At 50.3% G+C, this 25,571-nt stretch overlaps 1 protein-coding gene and 1 non-coding gene across 5 annotated transcripts in view; both read right to left on the minus strand.

The window, feature by feature from the left end:
- Positions 1 to 6,754: 6,754 nt before the first annotated feature.
- TRNAT-CGU (transfer RNA threonine (anticodon CGU)) lies at positions 6,755 to 6,826 on the minus strand. The gene has a single exon. It is a non-coding gene; the product is annotated as a tRNA-Thr (tRNA).
- Positions 6,827 to 12,520: 5,694 nt separating this feature from the next.
- RAB11FIP4 (RAB11 family interacting protein 4) overlaps positions 12,521 to 25,571 on the minus strand; it is a 118,145-nt gene continuing 105,094 nt past the window's right edge. For 2 of the 4 annotated variants that reach the window (XM_062591528.1, XM_062591531.1), the window contains 11 exons: positions 23,894 to 24,085; positions 22,238 to 22,372; positions 20,672 to 20,707; positions 19,658 to 19,757; positions 19,132 to 19,235; positions 18,468 to 18,608; positions 17,836 to 17,917; positions 17,420 to 17,557; positions 16,740 to 16,898; positions 16,244 to 16,387; positions 12,521 to 14,450 (listed from right to left, as the gene is read on the minus strand). In XM_062591528.1, the coding sequence (XP_062447512.1) occupies positions 14,334 to 14,450; positions 16,244 to 16,387; positions 16,740 to 16,898; positions 17,420 to 17,557; positions 17,836 to 17,917; positions 18,468 to 18,608; positions 19,132 to 19,235; positions 19,658 to 19,757; positions 20,672 to 20,707; positions 22,238 to 22,372; positions 23,894 to 24,085 (1,348 nt within the window). In that variant the 3' untranslated portion in view covers positions 12,521 to 14,333. The remainder of the gene's footprint in view (positions 14,451 to 16,243; positions 16,388 to 16,739; positions 16,899 to 17,419; positions 17,558 to 17,835; positions 17,918 to 18,467; positions 18,609 to 19,131; positions 19,236 to 19,657; positions 19,758 to 20,671; positions 20,708 to 22,237; positions 22,373 to 23,893; positions 24,086 to 25,571) is intronic. The other 2 variants (XM_062591530.1, XM_062591529.1) reach the window with 2 other exon arrangements.

Consider the following 25,571-nt stretch of genomic DNA (forward strand, 5'->3'; position numbering starts at 1 on the left):
AACCCGACCCGTCGGCCCAACTACCGCAGCCCTTAGTGCTCAAGGTAGTTTCCTTTCCGGCCTTATCGCCCGTAACGCGCGGCCCTTTCTCGTTGCAGGAGCAGGACCTGCCGAGTATTCACCCGCCGCGGCGCGAGCGGCGCCCGGGGCCCGGCCGGGCAGCAAGCGACGGGGCACGAAGTGAAAATTAAGTAAAGCGGCGTTACGGCGGGGCGGGGGCGAACGACGGACGAGCCCCGAGAGCGGAGGGCGCTGCGGACGAGAGCCGCAGAGCTGAGCAGCTCGTCCACGACGCGCAGCGGAAGCTCGAACCGCTAAACCATGGCGGGACCCGACCCCCCCCCCCCCCGGCCTTCAGAGCGCCCTGAAAAAGGCGCTCGCTGGGCCAAGGCGAAGCAGAGGCCCTGGGGGTGCGGGGGGCCGCGCTGCTCCTGCCCCGGCCCCGGGCCGGCGAGGCGCCGGGGCGCGCAGTGCCGAGACCGCGCCGGCGCCGCGCCGCGCGCTCCTCGGGGCGAGAGCGCCTGCCCGCGCAGCTCCAGTCTAAATAACCGCTAATAACGCGGACGAATGGAGAAAAAAGACATTCCCAGTATCAGCAAACCTGTCGCCAGAGCTCCAGCAGCTACAAACAGCTACGTCCCCGCTAGCCCAGACGCACGAGTGCTGGGGGGAGACGTGTCCTGTCACCTTGGCAAATGACACTGGGAAAGGAAAAAAAAAAATTAAGTGACGGGGGAGTTGGAAGCTCAGATGAACATATTAAATAAGTCCTGATGACTGCAAAATGCTGAGCGCTCACTCTCCGAAGAGACCAGGCTTTTACTGGGACTTGAATGAAGCACCCAAATCAAAAAAAAGGATAAAATAGCGAGCCCAAACTATGCTATAAACTTTCTAAATTTGGGGGGGGGGCGCAAAATTTGCCAAAGTTACTTAAAGGCAGGAAGAGAACAAGTATTGCAGGAAGACAAGTTTTCAGATTGTGATAAATCTGGCAAAAGCAAAGCCCAGCAGATTGCCCAAAGCAAACCGCAAACAAGAAAGCCTCCTACGGAAGGGAAAACTTCAGTCTGACCTACCAGCTAGTCCAAGAGCGCGAGCAGGGAGAAGCGGCGCAAGCCGCCCCGCGCGACAGCGCTGCCGGCCAGCGACAGCCGAGGGGCGGCACGAGAGGCTGCACGGAGCAGTCTGACGGCACCAGGAATCTGCCCCCCGTCCCCCCTTTCGCACCGTCGGGTTCGGATGTTAATGACACGGCTCTGCGTGCTTCGAGTGCTTTCGCACCGCGCTCGTCCTCTCGGAGCTCCGTCCTGTTCCAGGGCAGATGATTCAAATCAGATTTCTGTGATTTCACTGCAGATTAATTTCGTTAAAAGCTAAAGATCTGCAGGGAGAAGAGGGCTGCAAACAGGCCAGCAGAACTTTCTCTGACTGCCTTCGCTCCAAAAAAGGGTAACAATGGGTATTTTTGCCCTTATTCCTGATTTTCACATACTTTTCCTTTTTGTGGTCACTAGGCAAAAGATGAAAAAAAAAAAAAAAGTGGGTGGGGATAAGAAACCTGGGGAAAAAAAAAAATCTTCCTTGTAACTTTGTTTTCAAAGAAAGCTCCCAACCGGTACTTAGGCACAGGTTTATACAGCAAACAGGCATGAGCCAGAGCTGCGTGAGCCGGCTGCCCCCGACTCCAGCAGACAACCGAAATACATGTACACAGGAAATAATTCTGATACAGCGGGAGCCATATGTACGCCCCGATGCCTTTCGGGGCAACAACTGCTCGCACTAACACACACGTTAGTATGCTGCGCGCAGCTGCTGCGATGTAGAGAGCTGAAGGAGAAAAAAAAAGTATGCAGAAACCTGTAATATTGCTTGCAAATCTTTCCAAATTGCAAAACACTAACTAAATATTAATCGTTGTTTTAATGGGCAAATTCTACAGAATGCAGAACTGAAAACAGGGCTTCAAAAATCTCACAGGACTGGAGCTTAGAAGTCGGGTCTCTGTGTGCAGCGCGTATACGCCTGTGTACGCACATACACAACGTGGAGTCCTGCACAGTCCTAGAGCAGAGATATAATTAAACACTAAACACATAGGAAGTATAATTTTCCATTTTATAAAACTTTTCCGTGCGAGCACTGCTGCCACTTGTCCTCTTTCCTTATTCTAGCTCAATATCCTTGACTGCAGGAGAGAAGAAAAAAATATCTACACATGAAAAAAAAATTATGAGGACCCTCCAAATAACCCTCATGCAGGAAGTTAACAAGTAACGAAGGGCACAGTTGTAAGTACGATGTTACACAAGCAGGAACCGATACGCACACACGGAGCTGTACATACGTGCTGAACGCCGCGCACGGAGCAACGCCTTCAGCGGCGCAGCCTGCCGACCCGGTAATAAGGCACACGGGGAGGAGGAGGGCGAAAAGCACCGAAGTGAGCAAGAAGGGAATTACCGGGAGCCGGGCCACCCCGGAGACAAGCCAGCGGATTCATATTAAAAAAAAAAATGAAGAAGGGAAAAAAAAACAACGAACGGGGTGCGCTTTCCGAAAGCGAAAGCTGGGAGGAGGATGCGCCGGGCCCCGCGGGAGCCAAGCGCGGCGCTGCGCGGAGACAAACGCACTTACGGCTGGCGGAGAGGCGGCTCCGTCCGCCGCCGCGGCCCCGGCGGGGCGATGCGGGCCGGGCCGGGCCGATGCGGGCCGGGCCCCGCGGCGCGGCCCCGTCTTCGCCCGCGGCAGGTCCTGGGCGCCGAGGACTGGGACTTTGTAGGCCAGTTGAAGACACGAACCTCTCATCTCGCCCGCAAAGACCCAGCCCTCAACGCGCCCCATCAGTCGCCGGCTGCGATACCGGATCATCATTATTATTGTTATTTTAATTCCACTCCTTTCGCTGCCCCGGAGCGCAGAGCCCCCCCCCGCTCCGCGGCAGCGCCCCGGCCGCGGGCAGGGAGGCGCCGACCCGCGCCGCCGCCGCCTCCCCAAACTTGCGAGCTGCCGCGGCCCCTGCGCGGCCCCGGCGCCCGCAGCGCGGCGCGGCCCCGCCGCGCACCGTGACTCGGCACCGCCGCCGGGCCCGAGCCCGGCCCGCTCCCGCGGGAGCTCGCTCCGCGCGCGGGGCGGGGGCCGAGCGAGAGCAGCCGAAATAAAAAAAAGCCCGAAGTCCCCCCGTTACCTGGTCTGAACGGGGGTGGGGGGGACCCTGCGCCCCCCCCTCCCGCCCCAGCGCGGCGGCTCCGCGCCCGCGGAGGGCTCGGACGGGCGCTGCAACTAAGTGGGGGGGGGGGCGTGGTGCCCCTTCCCCCCCCCCCCCCCCCCGATGAGTCGCCAGCACACAGATATTTAAGCTGGTATTGATCACGGTGAGGGATTTTTTTCCACTCTGCCTCTTTGCCCTTGCAAAAAGGCAAAAGGGAGGGGGGGGGAGAAAGAAAGAAATCCGTGCCACCAGGGACGCTGCAACATTTCTCCCGGTTTTTCAAACGCTCCGTTTGCCCCAGCGTGCTTGAAAAGTCCCAACCCAATAAGCAGAAGAGGAGAAGCGGGGGGAAAGAAGGAGGAGGGGAAAAAAAGGGGGGGGGGGAAGAAAACGGCAAAAACACCCCAAAAGCATCAAACCAGGACGAGGCGAGCGGATCCAGGCAGCGGGACGGCGCCCTCCCGGCGCGGCGGCGCTTCTGCGCGGCGCGGCCGCCCGCACATCCCTCGAAAGTTTGCTCCACGTGTTGCGGTGCGGGGCGGCGCGGCCCGCTCCGCCGCTCCCGCGCCGTTTAAGGAAGCGGCCAGTCCCCACCCCTGAGCCGCGCAGCGCCCGGCCCGGCTCGGCTCGGCCCGGCTCGGCTCGGCTCGGCTCGGCTCGGCACGGTCTGGAGGCTCTGCCAGGCCGCGCTCCCCACCCCCTGCCCTCCCCGAGCAGCCGCCGGCCCATCCGGCCCCGCACACGGCAGGAAACGCGCCGCCGCCCGCGCCGCAGCAATTCGCCTTTTTTTCCTTTTTTTTTTTTTTTTTTTTTCCGCGCTCCTCCCGGCGGCGGCTCCGCCGCGCAGCGCCGCGCAGCGCCCCGCGGCCGCGGGCGGGGGGCGCCCCCTGGCGGCCGCGCCGGCCCTAAGCGCAACCTCCGCACGTAGCCCGCGGGGCCGCGCTATAGGTGTCCCTATAGGTGCCCCTATAGGTGCCTCCGCGTCCAGCCTTCCCCCGCGCGCCCGCAGGCAGCGAGGGGGCCCCGGGCCCGCGGCGAGGGAAGAGGGGACGAAGCGCAAGGAGCTGCAGCGCCTTCGCGTGCCGCCCCAGGCGCAGCCTGCTCGCGCACCGCGCGGCCCTCGGCGGCGGCCCGCGGGCGCAGCCGCGCTCGCCCTGCCGGGGGGCTCGCGCCCGTGCCCAGCCCCGCGGAGGGGCAGCGGTCACGGCCGGCAGGCCGCAGCTGCAGCGACTCGAGCCGTGCGCCCGGCAGAGCTGCAGCCCACAAAGAGCTCGCGCGGCGGAGCGGGATCCCCGAGGCACGGCGACGCCGCCTCCAGATCTTCTCCACCGCGTCGGGGAACCTCGGCTGAGCGAGAAACTCCACCCTGGGCTTCAGGAGACGAAGGTGACGCCAACAGCAGCATCCAGACTGTTCACCTTGCGCGTGTTTGGGCTCAGCAGCACGAGTGCACACCCCTAGTGTCTGCACTGGATTTTTTTTCCTGTATCCATATGGAAGTCACGTACAACAGCCATGTGTACAGGGATTGCCCCAGAGGCCTTCGAGCCCTTCGTGGTGCCAGCACCGCTGCGCACGAGGCAGGCGACTGCAGGTGGCTTGTGCAGCTGGAACGGGACGGAGAGGACTTAGCCGCTCCTGTCGCCTGACTGCTCCTTTCGATGAACGCTGCAAAGCAGCCTCCACGCAGAAGACAGTGTTCCTTGGCTGGGAGCCTAATGAGTGTTCAGAGCCAAGGAACACGCTGTTTAAAACAGATAGTAAAATGCAAAGTGAATCATGGGCCATGGGCAAAAAGGTCTGAAAGAGGGACTAGGCTGTAGGAGCATTTTGGAACTAAGACGTGCTGCAGGGAGGCACTGAACTGAAGCATTTCTTGACCATCGTGGGTGGCAACGCCCAGTAGTTTGTTCCACAGTGATGATGCCCAGGGAGTGCTGGTAGATAACCAAGACTTCAAGAGCTGTGCAAAAGACACCGGCTGTTTCTCGTGTGATCAGCATGGCTGTTGTAGAAATCACTTGGGTTGAATGAGAAAAGTCTTCAATGACTTTTAGAAAACGATGAGACTGCTCTTTGCAGAAAGCGCAGGTTACATCCGCCAACCACTTATTCTCCTATCAGCGTACTCTGACCTCTGATTTTTGTTCCTTAGCTGTATCAAAAAGCTGCTCATAACACCATGGTGCAATGTTTACCACAAAAATTCGTAGCAAATCATGTACCTAGATGTAGGGAAGGAAGAGAGCCAGCCGGGGGATTAGTTAAGCTGACGGCATACTGCTGCGCTGGTCGTCCGCCCAACGGTTTAATCTGCTGTTTTCAGCAGCCTCCTGCATGTTGCCTCTTGCCTTCGTCTTGCCCCCACCGGTGCAGATGTCAAGAGCCTCTTCATTTCCACGAGAGCAGGGCAAAGACCTTCATGCAAAACTTTTGCCCGGCAGAAGCTCTTGGGCGAGGAAGCCGATCCGGGCCCCCGCCGCAGGCGCGTCCGTGCGCGGGGAGGGCAGGTCCTCGGACGTCGTCTCCCCCGGCAGGTACCCGCGGGCCGCGCTGCTCCACCTCGGCAGCCTCGAGGGAGCCCCTGCGGCGCCGGGAGAGCGGCCCGCACGTCCCCGGCCTCGCCGGAGGCGCCCGCCGCCCGCGCCCGCTCCTCCGAGCGGCTGCCTGCGCTGGGGCGGCGCGGCGCCCTTCTCCGCCGGCGGCCCCCCCCGCGCCGGGCCCGTCGCAGCGCCCGCGCTGCCTCCGCCCCGGGGCTCCAGAAACCCCCGCGCGCCGGTTTGCAGCGCCGCCCGCGCGAACCGAGTCCCCTCTGCTCCCGCTCGAGCCTCCGGCACGCGCACGAAAGCGTTTTCGATCCACAGCGCTTGACTTCACTCGCAGCCTCGCTCCCCCCTCCCCGTGCCCACTGCAACGAGGTTTTACCGGGCGGCTGGAAGGGGCCTCGTTCGAGGGTCCCTAGATAACGCCTCGATTAAGAGAGGGGCTGTATTCAGAGGCAGGTTGCTCAGTATTTTCCAGAAAAAGGGGAAAAAAAAAAAAAAAACAAGCCAAAGTTCCCTAAAGCAGCTCAGACGGGACACCTGCAAGTTTTTTTTTTTTTTTTTTTTTTTTTTTTTAATATTTTAGCGAGGACTTGTGTCCAAAACAAACGAAAACAACCTCCCAACTATTTCCAGTGCCGCTACCTTGATTAAAGTCCAGAGACACTCCAGAGCCTCAGATTTTTGGATTTTTTTTTTTTTTTTTTTAATAAAACGAAGCCAAATGAGATTTGTTTTGCGAGGGGGCAGGCGAGTGGCCGCCTGTCCCCATGCCTGTCCCTGTCCTCGCGCAGCAGCTTCCCGCCCAGGCTGGGGCCTGGATCCGGCATCAAATGGGGCTGGCAGGGGGCCCTGGGGTGCTCCCTGGGGTGCAGCCCTCCCCCCCCCCCCGGCCCGCAGAGCCCCCTCGCCCCGCCCGGCGGGCGCGGGAAAAAAGGGGCAGCAAAGAAGGCGGCGTCCGCGGGCCGCGGCGGCCGGCGCGCCGCGCTCGCTCGGCAGGCACGGACGGGGTTCGAACCCGCGATCTTCGGTTTACGAGACCGACGCCTTACCACTTGGCCACCGCGCCTGACGGGCTAGCAGCACCCGCGCGCCGCCAGTGGAAGGCAGCGCGCCCACAGCGCCCGCGGCGTCCGCGCCGCGGTCACCCGCGTACCCCACGGCGACCACGCCGCGGTCACCCGTGCCCACAGCGCCCACGGCCACCACGCCGCGTTCACTCGCGTCACCCCGACGGTGTCAGCGCCGCGTTCACCCGCGTCCCCCACGGCGACTGCGCCGCGTTCACCCGTGCACCCACGGCGATCACGCCGCTTTCCCCGGCGCACCCACGGCGTCCGCGCCGCGTCCGCCCGCGCAGCCGCCGCCGCCCCGCAGCGAGGCGCCTCCGCGCTGACACCGCGCGCGCGCCGGTGCCGCCCGCGCGTGGGCAGCGCGGCCGCAGCCGAGCGCGCGCGGAGGCGGCGCGGTGGCGCTCGGGGAGCCGCGTGTCCCCGTCCCCGTCCCCCCCCCCGGGCGGCACCCGGCGGCCGACGGGGCCTTGTGTCGGGAAGCGTTTCCCGCTATCCGAGCTGCAGCTTCACGTTTTGCTTCCAGCCCGCTGCCTTCCGCTTGCGTAGCAGAATCACAGCGGCATGAAGCGTTAGCACAGCCCCGCGCCGCTGGCGCGTCCTCCCCGGGCTGCCAGCCGCCGCGCGCTTGCGGCTGTGGCTCGCGCTTGGCTAAAGCCCGGGAGCGAAGCAGCTCTCCTTTCCACCGCCGCTAGCTTCGGGCGGCAGCGCAGCGCTTGGAGGATGTGGTTGCGAACCATTACGCAGCTTTGCGCTGAAATTCCTCATTTCGGTTTCCAGTTTTGAACCCTCATCGGGCTGCAAAAAATGATCTAGCGTTTGTTGGTTTACTGCATCCCCGCCGGAGGGAGCGAACCGGGGCGCGCCGGGAGCAGACGGCAGCGCGGCCTAGGCCAGCCGCCCCCTCCACGCTGCACCTCCGCGCTCGCCCCGGGCGCCGCCGCCTGCTCGCTGGGCTCCGGCTCGCGCGCCCTTCGTGGCGAGGACGCGCAGCGCGTTTGCAGCGCTCCTCGCCCGAAGCAGCGCAGAGCGCCAGCTCCCAACGCCTTGGCAGAGGAGCGGCTGCCTCCTGAAACGTAAAGTCCCGTTTTTTAATGTTAAAACCAGTGCGAAGATCGCGCTGGATGTTTCCGACCGGCTCTCTGGGGCTGGTTGCGGCGCTTCCCGGGCAGCAGCGGCTCCGCGCCTGCGGTCCCGCCGGCGCCCGGTTCCTCTCCCGGCCCGCGGCCGGGCCACCGGGAAGGGGGTCGGCGCGGCGCCGCGGCCGGAGCCGCCGGCTGCAGGTGCGCGGAGCCCGCTGCGTTCACCTTAAGTGGTGCATATGGTGCGTACGTATGTATATATGTGTATGTGTGTGCGTGCGCGTGCACTGTTTTACACATACACGCGCGCACTCTCCGTCTCTCTGGTGCATGCGCCCAAGCCGCACGGACGTTCCCTGCGGGCGACGCGTCTTTGCGGTGGGAGGCCGGAGACGGCGCGCGCCGGGGGCCGGGGCGCAGCGGCGACCGAGCCCGCCGTCTGCCGCAGACGGCCTTTCGGTCACGTGGGGGAGCAAATAATTCATTTTCCTATCTGTTTGCGCAGCATTTCAGCTACCTGGAAGGATCCACGTCAGCAAGGCTTCGCTTTATTGCCCGCCACCAAGTACTTCAAGAAAACACAGTGAAACCGGTGCGATGGCATGTTGCAGCAGAACTGACGCCACCTCGCCGGTGCCGTGAGTTACAGGCGGCGAAAACCAAACCGTCGCAGGGGACGTAGCTGGAGGCGGCGGGAGGGGACGGCCGGCCGCGGAGCGGAGCCGCGGCGCGGGCCCGGGGAGCGCGCAGGCGAACAGCTGCTGAGGATGGCGAATTTCGTGATTCGGTGCTTCTAAGGAAAACTGTACAAAATGGTATTTTTTCTACATCTCAGAGGCAAAATACAAATCTGATCTATTTATATGAGCACATTTATCTTACATGAAAACCAGCAATGAAGACCACCTGGAAAATGTGCCTATAAGAAGTGCCGCCGCGTTCAGCCGGCCACTGCGGGGGTGAAGGACCAGAAACGACATCTCAAGTGGAAAACCCCCCGTGTGATGTAGCCATCAGCGCTGGTTAAGGGAGGCCCGGGAAGGTCCTTTGGTGGGACAGCAGCCGAGGTCCGTGGTCTTTCTTTTTTCTTTCCCCTCCGAGCATAACAAGACTCTCTCTTTCCCCTTTCCTCTTTCTTTAGTGCCCATAGAAAATAAAGGGGAACAACAGGCAAGAATTTACTCTGCATCTTCGTTGACATTTTTAAAAGGAATATAGCTGCTTGTAGTGAGGACTGCAGACCTGTTTCTAGTCACTGCGAAGTAAAATAAAACCTTAGCAGGCTCCGGCTGCAGCCTGAGTCTCGCTGCCTGGCGCGCTGGACGCCCGCGCCTTCGGCTAAGTTACCGATGCAGCGTGTGCGCAGCGCTCGGCCGAAGCCCCGTTCCGCCCCCGAACGGGAGAGGGGCAGAGAGGCCGCGGCGAGGCCGCCGGCGCCGCGCAGAGCAGAGCCACGCGCGGGAGCGCCGCGCTGGGGCCGAACACCCGCTGCAGCCCCCACCCGGCTCCGCAGGCGCCTGCGAAGCTTCATGCGGTAACCCGAAAGCCGCCCGGGCCACGCGCTGCAGCAGCACACCGCTCCTGGGATCAATACGGTGGACTGGAAAGCACCGAGGGAACCCCCAGGACGCTGCAAAGGGGCAAAACGTCAGCAACTGCTCAGCTAGTGCCTTTATATAACCGCTGTCGTACTCTCTGGACGACCCCAGAAACTGCTCCGTTACAGTTTGAGCCAGTTTTCACTCAAATTAATACAAGCCAAGCCACTGGTTTGGCAACTATTTGATCAACTGCAAGTTCTTTCCTTCCTTGGAAAAAAGAAAAAATCCTTCAAACCACACTGTAGTATTTGCTTTAAGAGAAAACCACTGTATATTCACTGTCATTAAATAAGAAAAATAATGTATTAACTTATTTGTAAATCCCAGCTCTTAGGTTCCCCACGTGTCACCAGCAGCAGGATGCCGGGAGCACTGAGCAGCGCCTCACGGAGCAGCCCACAAGGGATAATGTATGTTTATATATTAGCTTTCAAGCCCTCAATTACTAACCAGATTATGGAGCCTAAATATTGCAGGCCAAGATCCGTTCTGGGAGAGTAACACAGCTCTACTCAGCTCAGCGAAGCCTTGCTGCATTCAGACAGCAAAATATTTGGTGCTACATGTATCTGTGAGGATTAATAATGCTATGTTTAACCATTTATAGAGCTCACTGAGAAATATTTGAACTTCTCCCAAGTCCATAAAAGGAAATTTGGCAACAAGCGTGTTGTGGTTTTGGGTTTTTTTTGATACATGCTAAAAATTTTCACATTAAGAGCGCCTTAGAATGGATGAGATGATTACAGTTTGTCACCGTCACACTTTACAACGTGACAAAGTCTCAAACAGCTCACGTCTTTCATGGAAGTTATTCAAAAAGCTGAAAAATAGTCTTTTGATGTCAGTGTATTTTTGACTCAGTATCACACTCTGAAAGCTGAGCCATGCAGCAGCTGCTGACTGATACCCAGAGTGGAGCAACCAGTATCAGAAAAATCTGGAGAGACCAGATTTTCAGGTACTCTGACACACCAGTTTTGAAAGAGGTGTTTTTTCCACAATAGCTCACGTGTAGGATTAGTCTGATGAAGTACACCTTTCAGCCAGAAGCAAGCCATCTTTTCTCACTGTGCAGAAATACCTGCAGTGGTGTGCAATTAGGTTGAGCGGAGCTATCACTTATCATTTCAGTAGCTATAGGGGAAGAACACAGGAGCAACTTGAGATAAAGCACCTCGGCGTGTGTTTGCACCCCCAGGGTTAAAGGAGAAGCAAAATTTTGACAGAAGACTCCTTACTGCATCTGAGTATTAGAGGAATGCAATGGCACTGCATTGCTGGGTGTGAAGTTTACCCAGGGGAGGGAGGTGTTGCTCCACCCGTGGCAACACAGACCCGGAGAAGACAGAGGCTGAGGGTACTGCCCTAGCCAGGCTGCAGGAGCTACAGCAGAGAGGGAACAGCACCGGTTTTGGTGCCTCCCCACCTCCCACGCCTGCTGCCTGCGCTGCCCACACGGCTCTCCATCGCTGCAGGGACGCAGAGCTCGCTCCAGGGTCAGCATCAGATTCTTTGCCCCAGTGACTCACTGAAGATGATCCCTTATTACCAAGACACCTTCACGCCATAAAACGCGATGGTTTCTTCTCTGGGACAGAATGGCTTGGGTGGCAAGACGAGTTGGTCTAATATCAGTGGTTACTGGAAGCTATTATTAAACTCTACGTGAAAACGCAACAGCTAATTAGCTATTTTTAAATGTGGATAACAGAGGAAAACATGTATCTGCAAATTAAATGCCTCTCTCAACCCCCATTGTTTTTCAAACCTCATAGCAAGTGTCTCGATACATTTTTGAACAGTAACAGAGAGCAGTGCTACACCAAGGGTCTACACAGAAGCAGAAATGTAACTGTCCTTTATGCAATAAAATAAAGCTAAAAACAACACCAACATGTTGTAAGACAACTCTTCAAGTGCAAGCAGTGTGGAACAAGCGCTAAAGCAGCTGGGTGCAGAGCTAAACAAGAAATCCCACAAGTCTTTTGAAAATTCACTGCACGATACCCTTGGCTAGAATGCCATTGCCCCCGGGATTTAGTGATTCTTTACCTCTTACCTATATTCATCACCATAAAATCTTGAATACGACTCAGGTCATGTCTCTAATCAGGCACAAGGGATCTGTGGTCTCAGTGAGGCGAGCCAGGCCTTCCGCTTCGCAAGGGCTCAGCATAATCTTTAGTGAACCAGTCCTCAACATTCGCTGACGCTCTACCCTAATGGTGATAGGTTTTAGACAACTAAAATTCTGAAGCTGAATCCAGTTTACCTGAAAGTACTTGGGAGAAAACATTCAGCTACCAGTCTGACCTGCACCAGGTTCACCGGTACTCAACTCCCCCACCTGGGAGTGGGGCAGCAACGCGGCTTAGCAAACACAGCCACCTCTGGCAGCAGGGCTGCTGGCTCTCCCAGCGCTGCTGGTCACAGCAGGTTGGCAACAGGTACCTGGCAATTTGAAACAGCTCTCTGCGGCCTACAAAGGCAGCAAAGTCCTCAGCACAAGCCACAGACAGCACTAGGAAGATGGAAACGTCATCACTAAAGCGCAGGTGAGGATTCATGTAGGCAGGGAAGTCTGTAGGTAGCACCAAGCTGGCTTAACCGTTGGGTGGCAGATGCAGGAGGAGCAGCGGGTGGGTGAGGCACGCGTATGGGATGTCCATGGTGCTCCACCTGTTTCCTCCACAAACAGAAGCTGCTGTAATTTAGCAAAGAACATTTTATATCATCCCCAGGTGTCAAAGGAGTAATATTTAAGACCCTTCTCCAGATTCTCCTTGAGCCTCAGGAACCCAGCCCCAAGATGTCTGAACACGACCACTTCTCCAACTCCACTGGAAGCCTAAAGAAGTTTTTGTGAGCTGGGACACTGAACCCCATAGTTATTCCTCTGGTCCTGCTAGCATTTCAGTCATTTTACACCAGCCTAAGGCAATTACACAGAAACAAATTGCTTTTATTTTCTTGCCTTGAAAAAGTCCAGTTTTGGCACTTCCCCCTCCCTTCCCATGACTCCATTAAGACATCACTGAAGTCAAGAGCACAGAGACTGCAGAAAAATATATATATATATTTACATCCATAACTGAATACATGTTTTATGTATTCAAATTCAGGAAAAATGCATCACATATACACATCAAGATACATCAAGAGAATACTAGGGGCAGGACACTGCCAACAGCAAGAAATACACAGAAAAGCAGTCATTGCTACTGTAACATTCTTCTGGGGAGTGTACTCAAATAGAGGAAACATTTCTATGCACTGGGGTAAGCCAGTTACTGGGCCCATTTTTCTGTAACTACCCCTGCCTTCACCAGTTGGCATGAATCAAAAGGTGTTTCCAGTGTGAGAGTTTTACTTAAAAAGCTTCTAGTGCATGGAATAAAATTTAACATTCAACTATCAGCCAATTCCATATGCTTTTTTGCTTTAAGTTATATTATTAATTAAAAAGGTCCTAGTCCTACAATACATGGCTCCAACTCAGGAAAACACAGGCACGTGTTGAAGCCCATCCCTATTTAAGGCAGCATTTAAGCATACGCTCAACTTTAAAGCTTATGTTCTGGCCCACTGACTTCTACGAGCAGTCACAGTACATTTTTAAAGTTAAGCACCTGCACAACTGCTCATCTAAATCAGGACGTGTTCCCTATTCAGAGCTGGAGCTGTGCACTGTGTACTCAGTCTGGATTGGCAACTTTTGCAAGACCAAGCTCCTTGACTTTTTACTGCCTTAAAGGTACAAGCTGCTTCACACCAGACTTCTCCCCAAGACTGTGTTAGGACCCAGCCAGTCCTCTGCACAGCTCACCTGCAAAAATCTCACAGGAGTGCAGTTTGCCCGGGGGTGGGAAAGCAAGTCAACAAGTGATTTAAAAGTCTCCTCCTCCCCTTGAAGGGGGCTATTTCACTCAGTTTTAGTTTGTTTTTAAAGAATGTGAATGTGTTCCTTCAGTGAAATACTTAAAATTAAGGGGTGGGGGGAGGAGCAGGATCCCAGAATTCATTTTAATGGCCCATGAAAACCCCCTGAAAATAGGGGAATAGAACGTGAACAACTTCTTAGCCTCAATGCTACAAGGACCCTGGCATAACACACACACATGCGCACACACACACACTGAAGAGCGGGCTGGCTCGGAGCATCCCAAAGGGCGCTCCAAAGTGATCTTATATAAAAAGCACTTTGTGCTGACAGTGGCAAACAAGTGGATGGTGGTTTTACACATATAGCAACAATTCTGTAATACCTTCTTCATCCCCTCTTTTACTTTGTCTCTTTCCTTTTTCTCTCATTTTTTCCCCCCTAACGTGTGGTTTAAGTAATAAAGCTAAATTGAATAGGAAATTACACAGCCAGCACCAGTCAGGAACTGAACCTGGGTATGTTGATTGGCTTGTGGTACCCAAATTCCTGGAAGAACAAAAGAACAATTCTTGCTCTTAAAGTTAGGGTCACATCCATCTGTTTCCATTGTCTTTTACCTTTACAACTAGAGGTAGAGTCATTTTGTCCAGTATCTAAAACAGCATGATCCAGTTATATTGTTATTACATTAATATACAGTATCTATCTTGTTACAGGTATTGAAAGTGCATGGAAAAAGTCTAACCAAGCCAATTCAATGACAAATAACAGTGTACCAAACATCATATAAACACCCGCGCACCCACACTCACACGTAGTGTGTAAATATATATAATATATATATATTTATAGATTCTTTTACAGTATCAGTGTTGTTTAGATCCAGTGGCACGTGCAGAAGTACCAGGCAGTTGCTGCTTTTCCTTTATTATTCCCTTCAATTTTTTATCTCCAGGATAGATGGATTGTGGTCTAGGATTGCCAAAATGATCTTGTCCATATACTGCCGCAATCTGTAGTTTATCTCCTCCTGTTCTTTAAGGGCTTCCATGAGCTGAAACACAACATTTCAAAGTTACGTGTCTCTTGCAGCATTGTCACTAGTTCATATAATGGCACGAGTTCAGACAGAGGTGAGAGACTAGCACTGCTTAGGATTACCAGCTCTGTTTTCTTACATTTCTATTAGAAATGATCTATACGTTAAAGATCTTTATCGTTTAGGAAGGTGGTGAGCAGTCACTACCAGGAGTCTTTTGGCAGCTCATTTGAGCCAGAAATTCAACGTCTAACACACCAAGCCATCCTGCATCCACACCGGCTTCCTCACCTCAGTGTAACAGCTTTACAGTTTCGGGTCTGCTGAAATCTAAAGCACTTTGCATTGAAGGCCAGTGAACAGAACAAGACTTTGATATTCTGAACTGGGAGCAATACACTCTTTTGCAAAACAGAAGAAAACAAACAAAAGCTAAAAACAAACAAATAACTCCCCTCAACCCCCCCCCCCACTCCATTCTCAAGAACAACTCACCATATATTCTGTGTTATTAGTTATACAGGAAATACAGTGTGTTTCACTAGATTTTTGAGCTCTGAAAGGCCTCATAGTGCCTTCAAAGAGGCAGACACTTTGCTTATTATATGCAGTATATTTAATGCCAATCTTCCAAAGTTCCCCTAGAAATTGGAATCCCAGTTCCTCCTTATGTTAATGTGATTTGGGCATCTGTTTCCGTTTGCCTTCAGAAAGGTCCCATCCTGAATCTGCAGTCTTACCTGCATTCCAATTATACAGAAAAACAATGCAGTGGAAGAGGTTTGAGCTATCTATGAGGTTTACCGAGCCTGGCTGGCAGCTGCAGGACAACCTCCTCCTCCTGAGGGGGAGCGCTGTGTACCCTCTGCATGAGCCAGGGCCACAGGATTCAGAAAGGAGAGGGAGCAGTGCAAGATTTGCCTTTGCAACAGCAAAAAACATAATTTGCTTTTACTCCAACAATCAACTAGGTTTTCTTCACGGCACTCTGGTTCAGCGAGAAAATCAAGTATGTACTTTACTTCAAGGGACTGGCCAGGGGCTAACAGGGTCCTTCAAGTACAGACTGGGTAAAAAGGTTTGTCTCAGGACTCCTCTTGAAGAAATGGAAAGTTCTGTTCAGAATAAATAAAGTATAGAAGCAAACAAACCTTTTTACAGTCCTTCATCACTAACTGTCTCTTTCTCTGGGAGCTCTTACAGCTCCATCAGCCTGATCTCATGATTTGTCCTGGCACTCAAAGGAAGCTTTTCAAACTGTACCAGCTTGACTCCAACCCACATGCAAATGGGTCTCCTACAATATTTTCCAAAGCATTAACCAGATTTTTGGAGGAAATATGTAGCATGCAAGCAATAATCTGGCTCTGCTACAGGGAAAATTTAGCTCAAGCTTAGATCCAAGTGAGAACTTGTTACTGAAATAATTTGGAAATAAGTCTACAACAGAGTAAAAATTTAAGTAATTGGCTACTATTATTTCTATATGAAAGTGACAGTTCCATAGCATACAATCCCCTGTGAGATAGAAGATGCAAAGTAAATCCATTCTAAAACCATCTGTCTACATTCCAATAACATTCATTTCCCTCTCTCTCAAAAAAGTATGAGTTGATATTAAAAGGAGCACCTAAAAATATTAGCAGATTTAAGTCATTTTTTTTTCTAACAGTCTCCAACTCCTAACAAAGTAGACTTCTCTGTTGCACCTTTGCCAGCTTCAGGTAGTTCATCTTGACAGTTAATTGCACGGAAAAACCTAGGGTTTTTTTTTTTTGAAGTAGCCTTTATAAAAAACAGTGCATTACCTCATCTCTTGACGCAGAATCAATTTCAGCAGCCAGTGACTGGGCTTTTGTTTGCGTTGCAAAGAGATTTTTAGCTTCATAAAGACTAAGACTTAGGATCTGTCCATTAAGATCATCATTTTGGTCACGAAGCTTCTGATTCTCCTATTTATGGATTAGAAGACATTGCATTTAAGTTCTATCTGCAAGATTTCATTTTGAATAAAGTATCATCGCAGGTAGCTTGGACAACATACAGCGTGGTTGCAAGCCAGTAAGTAACTCTTATCATCAGTGACAAGTCCCCTCTCTCTGACTTGCAGATGTTTCCTACATGCACAAATTATACTGCTCATGTAAAGAAGTCCTAGGCAAATGCAAGTCAAGTCTTCCACTTAAGAGAGGAAGGTGGACAAAATCTAAAGGGAGTGTAGTAGGGTCACAATTGTAGGCATTTTTGAGCAGTCCTGCAGAGTTCACTGACTCATCCACAGCTTGAGATCCCTTCCCTGCTCACCTGCTTCAACCGTTTTATTTCATGCTCCATTTCCACCTCTCTGGTTTTGGCATTGAATTCACTCACACTGGATGAAGAGCTTCTGCCACGTCCTGGGCGCTCACATTCCAGCTTGTACAGCTGCAGGTGCTCCAGTTCCTTCCGCAAGTCCTCAATGAGCTATGGAGATGCACACAGGTCAAGCCTCCCCAGCCTCCGCAGAACCAGCCCTCCCTGGCAGGGGCCATCTCTGTGCTGCACCTTCACACTGCAACGGGAGTACTGTGGTCCTGTTCAAGGCTGAAATTCCTACAATATAGCCCCCTGCTTTCTTTGGGAAGGCAAGTCACACAAGCCACTTAGGAACCATCACACAAGCTGGAAGCAGCTCTGATCTCCCAGTCTGGTGTCCGAGAGGTGCAATTCCCCTGGTAAACTTAGTAAGGTAAATGCTATGGCACATGTTCAAGACTAATCTTCAAAGAGTAAAACTCTGTCACAGACTGCCATTTATTAAGATATTCTTGCAGCATCCATCGCTCTATGGGTACCTCTGCCATAAAAAATACAATCCAATAATATGTTAACTGAACACTATTATCCTGGCTCTGTCCATTCTTTTTCAGATGGGCTCCCATACAGATAACACGTAGTTGCCTGCAGATAACATGCAATTGCCCAACATCCCTTTTCACACTTACCTCCTGTGTGGCTTCCCTTTCCTTGTTGAATTCCAGTCTGTTCTGTCGCAGCTTGTCCATCATTCTCTTGTACAAATCCATCTCATCCTTCAGCCGCAGACTAGTGTCTTCCAACCTATCTGACATGCGTTGCCTTTCCTGGAATAAATGGGAAACTTTAAAGCTAGCTTGAAAATGCATGTGTTGCCTTCAGTTGAGTAAAGCAACACTATAGACACAGCTGGCCATAAGTTACCACAAGTACGTCACTAAAGGTGACCAAAAATGTTCCAATTTCATTAACATTCCTATTTAAGGAGCGTCAGTTAAAAGAAGTTTGGGCTAGCTACCATATGAGTTTGCTTTTAAACAAATCAAGCTGCTGTCAAACTGCACCTGACATCACGAACATGTTCAGCACTCAGGAGTTTAGTTACCTCATCTAATTTCTCCGTTTGTGATTTCAGTCGTGTGACGGTGCTTTTCAGCTCACTGTTTTCTTCTTCCAGTTGCTGAACCCTGCGTCAGTAGAAGAAGTCTTACAGCAAGTGTCTCTTCAAGGCAGGCATGCAAAAGGTATGCTCTAAAAAGTCATTTCACTTGCATTTGATAGACCAAGCAGGAAAACCTTTCTAATCTTAGCATTTTCACTGTAAATTATTGAAGGTGTATTTGTCCATTCTTAAGGCCAAAAATGCCACAATGACTCTCAGGTTCTTCTGGTCATCACAACAGGTATCTAACGAGAATTAAGTAGGAAGGAACCAATGCAGAGGCAAGTGTCTGGCAGAGCTGGTGACAACTCCCTACTTGAATCAATGCCAAAAATCCAACTAAGCTGTCTATGTTGGTTATGTTGATTATGGTGTTAACATAAACCATTCTCTGAGCTTTGGGGCATTTTGGGCATTAGCTGCATGCATACATGCAACTGTGCAGCTACTCTGTAGAACTAATAGCCTGTAACCATCTGTGCCCTGTCTGGTTATGAACAGCCAATGTTTACAACATGCAATGGAGAGAGGAAGAAAAGAACAGTTGCTCTGTTCTATGGCACCAAGTTTGTTACCTTGTATTTAGCAGCTCAATTTCTGTGCCTTTCTCTTTTTCATATTTAGTATATGCTTCTCGATGTCTCTTTATTTCTTCTTCCAGAGTCTGTTCTGCTGATGTCTCTTGGTCTTTCAACAGTTCTTCGAGCTCATGAACTCTAAGGAAACCAGGTCTCATTCCAGTAACAGCTTCACAGTTACTTTAACATAACGTGTACAATTTCATTGCCTCCCTCCTTCCTCCCCACTCCTACATTCCGTACTGTTTCATCATCTCTCTTGGAACGAAACTTCCTAATGAGCACAGAATTAAATAGCATCAGTTCAACTATTATTCTTTCATTGCCAGTCAAGAAGTTGGACTGTTCCCACAGCAATCACCACCCTTCTGCTCTTGCTATGCATATTAACACACACACAGGTCAACTCCCTTACAACAGAAGGTCCTGAACTGCACAAGTCAGTAACACCTTTGCACTAAGGAACTCCCTGGGAAAGCCTCTGCTTGCTGTAAATTCAGCAAGGCCGCCTTATTTCATTTGGACTTCTCAAATGAAGCCTATCTGACTTGTCTGGCAGCAGAAGACACAGTCATATTTTAGATGCAGAAGTTCCTTGCTCCCAGCTTGGTTCTAGCTCTGTTGTGACACGAAACAGAGAACTGGCTCTGTGCTTTATTACCTGTGAACTAGCTGTGTGTTCTCCTGTTTCAGTTTGCTCTTCAGGTCACCATTTGTCAGGCTATCGTTCTCCAGTTCAGTCACCTTTTTTTCTAGGTATGTTACCTAGAAGGGGAAGTGGAAAGGAAGTATTGATATGCTCTGAATCTCTCTTTGCACACTACTCCACTGTTTCTAATTAGCATTTATCTACGATAACCTTTCTAAAGGATAGCAAAGCCACCTTTGCCTGTAAAGCCAGAGGCAAAAATTAGGCTCTCCAATTCTGAGTGCCCCAAAACTTGCATGCTCCTTGAAGCTGATCAATGCAAACACACAGGGAACAGGCATTAATACAATCCCCTAGATCTGTACTTCCATGGCTCTTACATTTTCATGAAGCACAGTCTTGATACTAATGGAATATCTTGGACATTTTGAATGAACTACTTAAGATAACCAGTAACTGTGATCAGGAGAGCTTCATCAATAGACACGTCTCCAGAAGTTCAGCTGGGTACATCACTGCAATGCACATAGCTCCTCACCTTTTCAGTTATATCATTATCACAGGAGTCTATACTGTCTCTGAACAGGTCTTCTGTGCTGCCATTACTGCTGCTGAAGTTACTATTGTGGAAGAGCTGCCTGAAAGATCAGAACGATAGTGATTTTGCTTGATGAAGAAAAAGGAGACTCTGTATACTATCTTACAGCCTGGCTTTGCACTTTGAATATCCTATGCTAAAATCTGCGCAATCATTTCAGTGATAACAACTGCTTAAGCACAAGTCTTACAAGAAACTGGTAGCTAAGTGAAGTCATACTGAGCAAAATCAATGACATTAGTTCCAGGGTGTGAGCTCTTTGTTGCCTTTGACAAAATTTGTCACCAGCATTAGCATGTTTTAAGAACTACTTAACTTTATTCACACAATGTACCAAGTTGTATTTGCTGTATTAGAAATTTAAGATAAGATCACCACATTGTGCTGGCTGGTACAGTTAAGCTAGAAAATTGAATACATCAGGAGCTTTCTTTAAATAGAGAAAAAGAAATCTCAAGCAGCTCCCACTGCAATACGCAAGACTGGAGATATCTAAAACAGCTTTGAAACTTACAGCCCTCCCCAGCTTAGGGCTGCTTTACTCAGTCAAAAGAAGATTATAGTTTTGTACAACCATTCTTTTATAAAGGGATGCTCTTGCTTTCCTTTGCTGTTGCTGCTGAAATGCAAAAAAAAAAAAAAAAAAAAAGCCCAAGCTATGAGACCGAGAGGAGCGATACGTGCACTGACAGAACAGCAGTTTAAGAAAGTCGACTGACAAGGAAGCAACTCTTCTCTTAACACAGCTGCCCTTTCCAGTTCAGGGGCCTGTCCCAAGACTCGCAATGACGTTCTGTAGCATCCCTACCTCAGTACAGACCCCCTCCCTTGGAAATTCAGGTTTGCAGATTTCTGTTTTCCTAACCTTACTCTTCCTCTCTCCTCCCACCTCCAGGTATGGGATAGTTATAGCTCATACCCCAAGTATTCAGAACAGAAAGTTACGACTCTTACCTTCCAAAAGCTGTACTTGATATTTTTCTGTTAGGGCTACATAGATAAAGAAGGAATGATAGAGGAATTAAACACTTATTTGATCAATGCTAGATTCAATTTCATTTTAATCTGCAGCCGAATCACACAATGAAACAAACTTCTTAGTGAAGTAAAAAAAAAATGATTCTGTGAACAATATTCTTGGATAACTTAATAAAAACTATGGAGTTAATAAAAATGTGAGGATGGGTGGAGCCACAATATTACTGTGATCATTAACAAGTGGATTTAGGAACACTGGTATATTTAGCAGAGATTTGTCAACATGAATCAGAGTGAAACAAACATTAGAAATGTCACAAAGGGACATTAAGTTAGTGATGGATGGTTTATTCTGGATTCCCAGGTTTTAGATTATTTTTATAAACAGGAAGTTTATCCTTCCCCATAATCCTTCGCAATTCACCACAGGAACAGAGATGCTTTCCATTTTAGCGCTTTGTTTCTCCGCCAAAGACTGTATTATCCAAAGGAGGGATGAAATTCAGACAAAAGCACTAGAATCAGATTTGAAACAGGAGGGGTTTAGTTTGCTTTTCATCTCTTGGGCAGGAGGATGTCATCTCTCCAAGCGCACACAGACACGCAGCTCTGCGAGAGCACTGCTCTCCGTAAAAAGTAAAAAGAGTCTCTGTCACAAAATTACCAAAGACTTAGCGCCAGTTTTGGTCTGGGTTTTACCAGGCTCCTTGCTACGGCAGGAGAAACGAGGGGCTTGCTCACGGCAGGTCCTATGCTGCTGTGTCACCAAGAGAGAGGAGGTGGTGCACTGTGCTGTGCCAGGGATTACGCAGACAGGCCGGGTTTACACGCGGTTTCTAGGGGGAGCTAGAAACCCAGCAAATGATTTCCTTGAGAAAACCCTAGATAGTGATTTTATTGGAAGCACCGGATTCTTTCTGAGTACTCTCTACAGTTTAGAAGGAGTTGGAGTAATGGGGGATAGAAATGTAATGAAAAAACTGAATATTGCTAAGAATCCCCAAAAGTCATTTCTGCCCTAGTTCCAGGTTTCATTATTTTGCCAAATTCCCTTTAGGAGAAAGGGATCTCACCGGAATGAAGTACCTCTGCCGACCCATGGCTTTTATGGGTGGCGTAGATAAGGTTATACACATTGGCTAAGGCTACACACATAAGCCAGATCACTCTTTCCTAACCACAGGAAACAGTAACTAGCCACAGATCTGCATTAAGAGCACAGCAGATCCCACTTCCTGGGAAGAATTCCTGGGCACAGCATTCCCATCCAGCAATCAAAGAGCTCATTGGTTAAAATATTTAAGGCACAGACAGCATTAATAAACCCAAGTCAGAGAAATACTTATTAGCTAACAAGGAACAGCACTTTGCTTCAGGCTTGATGTCAAGATCCAAATTTCTTACTGCTTTGCAAGAATGACAACGCGTGCAAGACAGACAGGACGGCACACAGAAGAGGGCACTTTCCGCCTCTCCTCCTGCCACTAGTTAGTCCCATTTCTAGGGGGAGGACTGCTGAACGCAGTGCAATAGGCTGCTTACCTGTTTGCTTTCAAGTTTTTCAGCCTGGCTTCCAAATCGTTGAGTAGATTTATCTTTTTGCAGCACTGTGTACAGTAAACATCCAGTAACTCGCTGTTATAAACATGCCTCATTTTTCGGGGTGTTTGGCCAGCACTGTTTGCAGGAAAGGAGACGTGTTACTGGCTATAGTAACCAACTCGCATCAGGTTTTCCTCTTGACTGTGTGTCATAGTCACAGGCAAGAGACTGGAGGAACATGCCACCTCTCACCATGGTTCATCTACCTCAGAGGTGATGACTGGGAATGCCTAGGGCAAGTCTACCTGCCTCAGCTGGGCTTTTACAGAAAAGTATTGTGGTATCATTGGGGGGGGGGGAAATTTGGGGGACTGGAAGAAGAGCACAAGATACACAGTCCATGCGATGCATGTAGGAGCTGCTTCATTAGCATGTTTCACCTCAGCAGTGTCACTCCCTCTTATCTTGCCCATCTTTCCACCACAGCCTGGCATGCAACCTGAAGGAGTAATTTCCTTTAAGAGAAAGACAGGAAGATGAAGAAAAATAGAGCAGTCTAGCAGGAAAAAGTGACACAAACTCCCCTCAGATACGAGGGTGGAGAGAACCCTGGAACGAAGAGGAATGTAGAAGTGGACATAGGTCTAAAGAGTAGATAAGAGCAGCTCTTGGCATGATAAAGCAAAAATAAACCAAAATAAAAGAGCAGTATGGCATGGAGTACACAGATCCCCAGGAATGGGAATGGAAAGGCCTGCATAGCCCTAGGGAGATAGAAGATGAAGGACACAAGCCACCATCATGAGAGGGCAGCAGAGAGGGGTAATGGTTCTGCATGCAGATGGAGTTGGCAAGGAAGGATTGCAGGAGTGCTTGAAATACAGGGTGGCACATGGGGGTTGCATGCGGAACAGAGATGCAGTGAGCTTATCCTGCGCTAACAATGACCTTAACATGCTACTGATCCAAGCAGACAAATCCTAAAGCACCTTCATGCTCAGCTCTTCCCCAACCCTGCTCATCCATCCTCTTCTCAGGGAAGGGCTTCAAATCAGTAACTGATTTTGTGACAAGGTAAGAGTTACAGAGAGTGAGGTCACATCCAGGGAACTGGTAGACTGCAGTGACATTTCCAGCTCCCAACAGAGAGCAGCCCCTTGCTTATGTTCTCCAAGATGCTCGAGGTCAATATGGATTGTTGTTCTGCACATATCCTTGTCCATATGCAGCACCTCGTCATACAGGTTACTGCTTAAGATTTGCAGTATTAGAACACTAAAGAGAAATAGCCTTCTTGCAGGTCTTCTCCTGCACCGCACCAGGGCTAGCGCATAGGTGTTAAGCTAGTTTCCTACTTTCAGCAGATGATTTCTAGTATTAGCCCCCAACTGTGAAACCTACTGTTTGCAAAAGAAATATCTACAAGCAAAACAGCCTGGTTATTTCAATGGAACCCGTAGCTAGCTATCAAAAAAATGTTTGTGATATCCTTGATTATTAGATGTAGTCTGTCTAACAGTGCAAAATGTGAACTGCAAATATTTTGCTTTTAAGATGAGGCTAGGTAACCAGCGGAATTTCTAGGATGGGCACTCATGCTCAGAGAAGAACAAAAAAAGTGGAAAGAAAAATGTCTGTTAATGAATAAGGAGCAACCTGGAAGATACAGATGAGCCAAGGTCAGAGTAGGCGTTGGTTCTGGTCTCATCATCAGGGCATGGGCTACTGGGAGTAAAATCCACATCATCTCCTTCCCCATAGTCTTCAAACTGTTCTTCATTACTGATCAGAGAGGCGGTGGAATAGGTGGAGAGGTCAGATGCTGCAGAAGGGTTGTGAGGGCTTAACCTGAAACAAGAGGTCGAAACATCTGGAAGGCCAACTTTAATAGCATCTCACCTCACATGGGATCTTCCACCTTTTCTGCTCAACCCCTCGTTTGAAGTTGTAACCCACTTTGTGCAAAAAAAAAAAAAAAAAAAAAAACCAAACCCTCAAGTGATAAGCTTATCTGATGTGTTTGATATAGTACTTTGAAAGACAAGAGTATGAGAACCTATGAGCAAAGTACCTGCAAGACAGGTTTGGATCAACACAAATGATCCCACTTTGAGCAGCGCATCTCAGTCATCATTTCCACACAGCGTGGAATACTGCTGCTTATAGGACTTTTGTGCAGAACACAGGAACCATGCAGATATCTCCAAAATGCATGGGGCATTGAGAGACATGTATAAGACTGAGGCAGTCACCGTGTTCTGCAGTCTGAGTTTCCCAGTAACCCTCTCCCTCCATCCTGTGAGCTCCAGCCACTCTTTTTGTGTGGCTAGTACCAAACTTCAGCTCACCCTGTGCCAGATGAGCTGGAAATGAGAATCACTGTAGATGCGACCTAACCAAGGCTGAGTCCCTGTTCTTTCTTCCATCATGACAAAAAGGAGTCTTTCAGAATAGATATGGGCCACAGAAAACGCCACTTTACCACCACAAGAACACCTAGAGAAAGTGCGAACAGGCAGGACTGTGCCCTTGGAGTGCAAGGGGACATTCAGGTGAGGAGATGAGCAGGGCTAGGCAGTCCCAGAAAGCAGCAAGCAGGCTGCCAGTGTAGTTTGATGATACAAACAAGGCAGTGGACTCCGATCTGCTAAAACTCTGTGCAGACTGAGTTAACTTTCCCACTCCCTCTGCGTCAGTGCACTGTGCTTTTTAATCTTCTACTCCACTTGCTGAGCTGTGAAGCATAAGCTTGCAGTTGACGTAGTTCTTCAATGGCTCAGCAACGTGTTTTAGGCTTCTTTTCCGAGTCTACCTATGCTTTCCAGATGGAGAGATCCTTCTTCTTCCTGTAACACTACACTTGGGAGCTGTAAACAAAAGATGCAGTAGTGTTCCTTTGGTGGATGGCACAAGCATTATTTGCATATCCTTTCCCTCCAAAGCAATTAGTAGAGGATGAAACCTGCCAACACTGCAGATGTATGCTTTTTTGTTTCTTCTGTTTTGATGAGATCCATTTATAACCTGCAATTCATTTATCTAATTCACATGAAAAAAAAAAACAGGGAAAGTCAAGCCTGGCACATTATTAAAGGATGAAGATAGCAATGCTCATACTAGAAATAGATCAAACTTATCTAATAAGGCTCCCTGGCTGGGAGATGGATTAGTGAGAAGCTAAACGTATCACAGAACACCTATTCACAGAAGAGCTGCTGTGCCACAGGCATACAATGCACTGATGAAGATTTGGGTGCCTATGATCTATGTAACTGCAACTGCTATGTTCATCTCAATACTGTCACACAAAGCCAATTTAAGCAGCAACTCCTCA

This window comes from Rhea pennata, chromosome 19 (genome assembly GCF_028389875.1).
Source record: "Rhea pennata isolate bPtePen1 chromosome 19, bPtePen1.pri, whole genome shotgun sequence".
Lineage (NCBI taxonomy): Eukaryota > Metazoa > Chordata > Aves > Rheiformes > Rheidae > Rhea > Rhea pennata.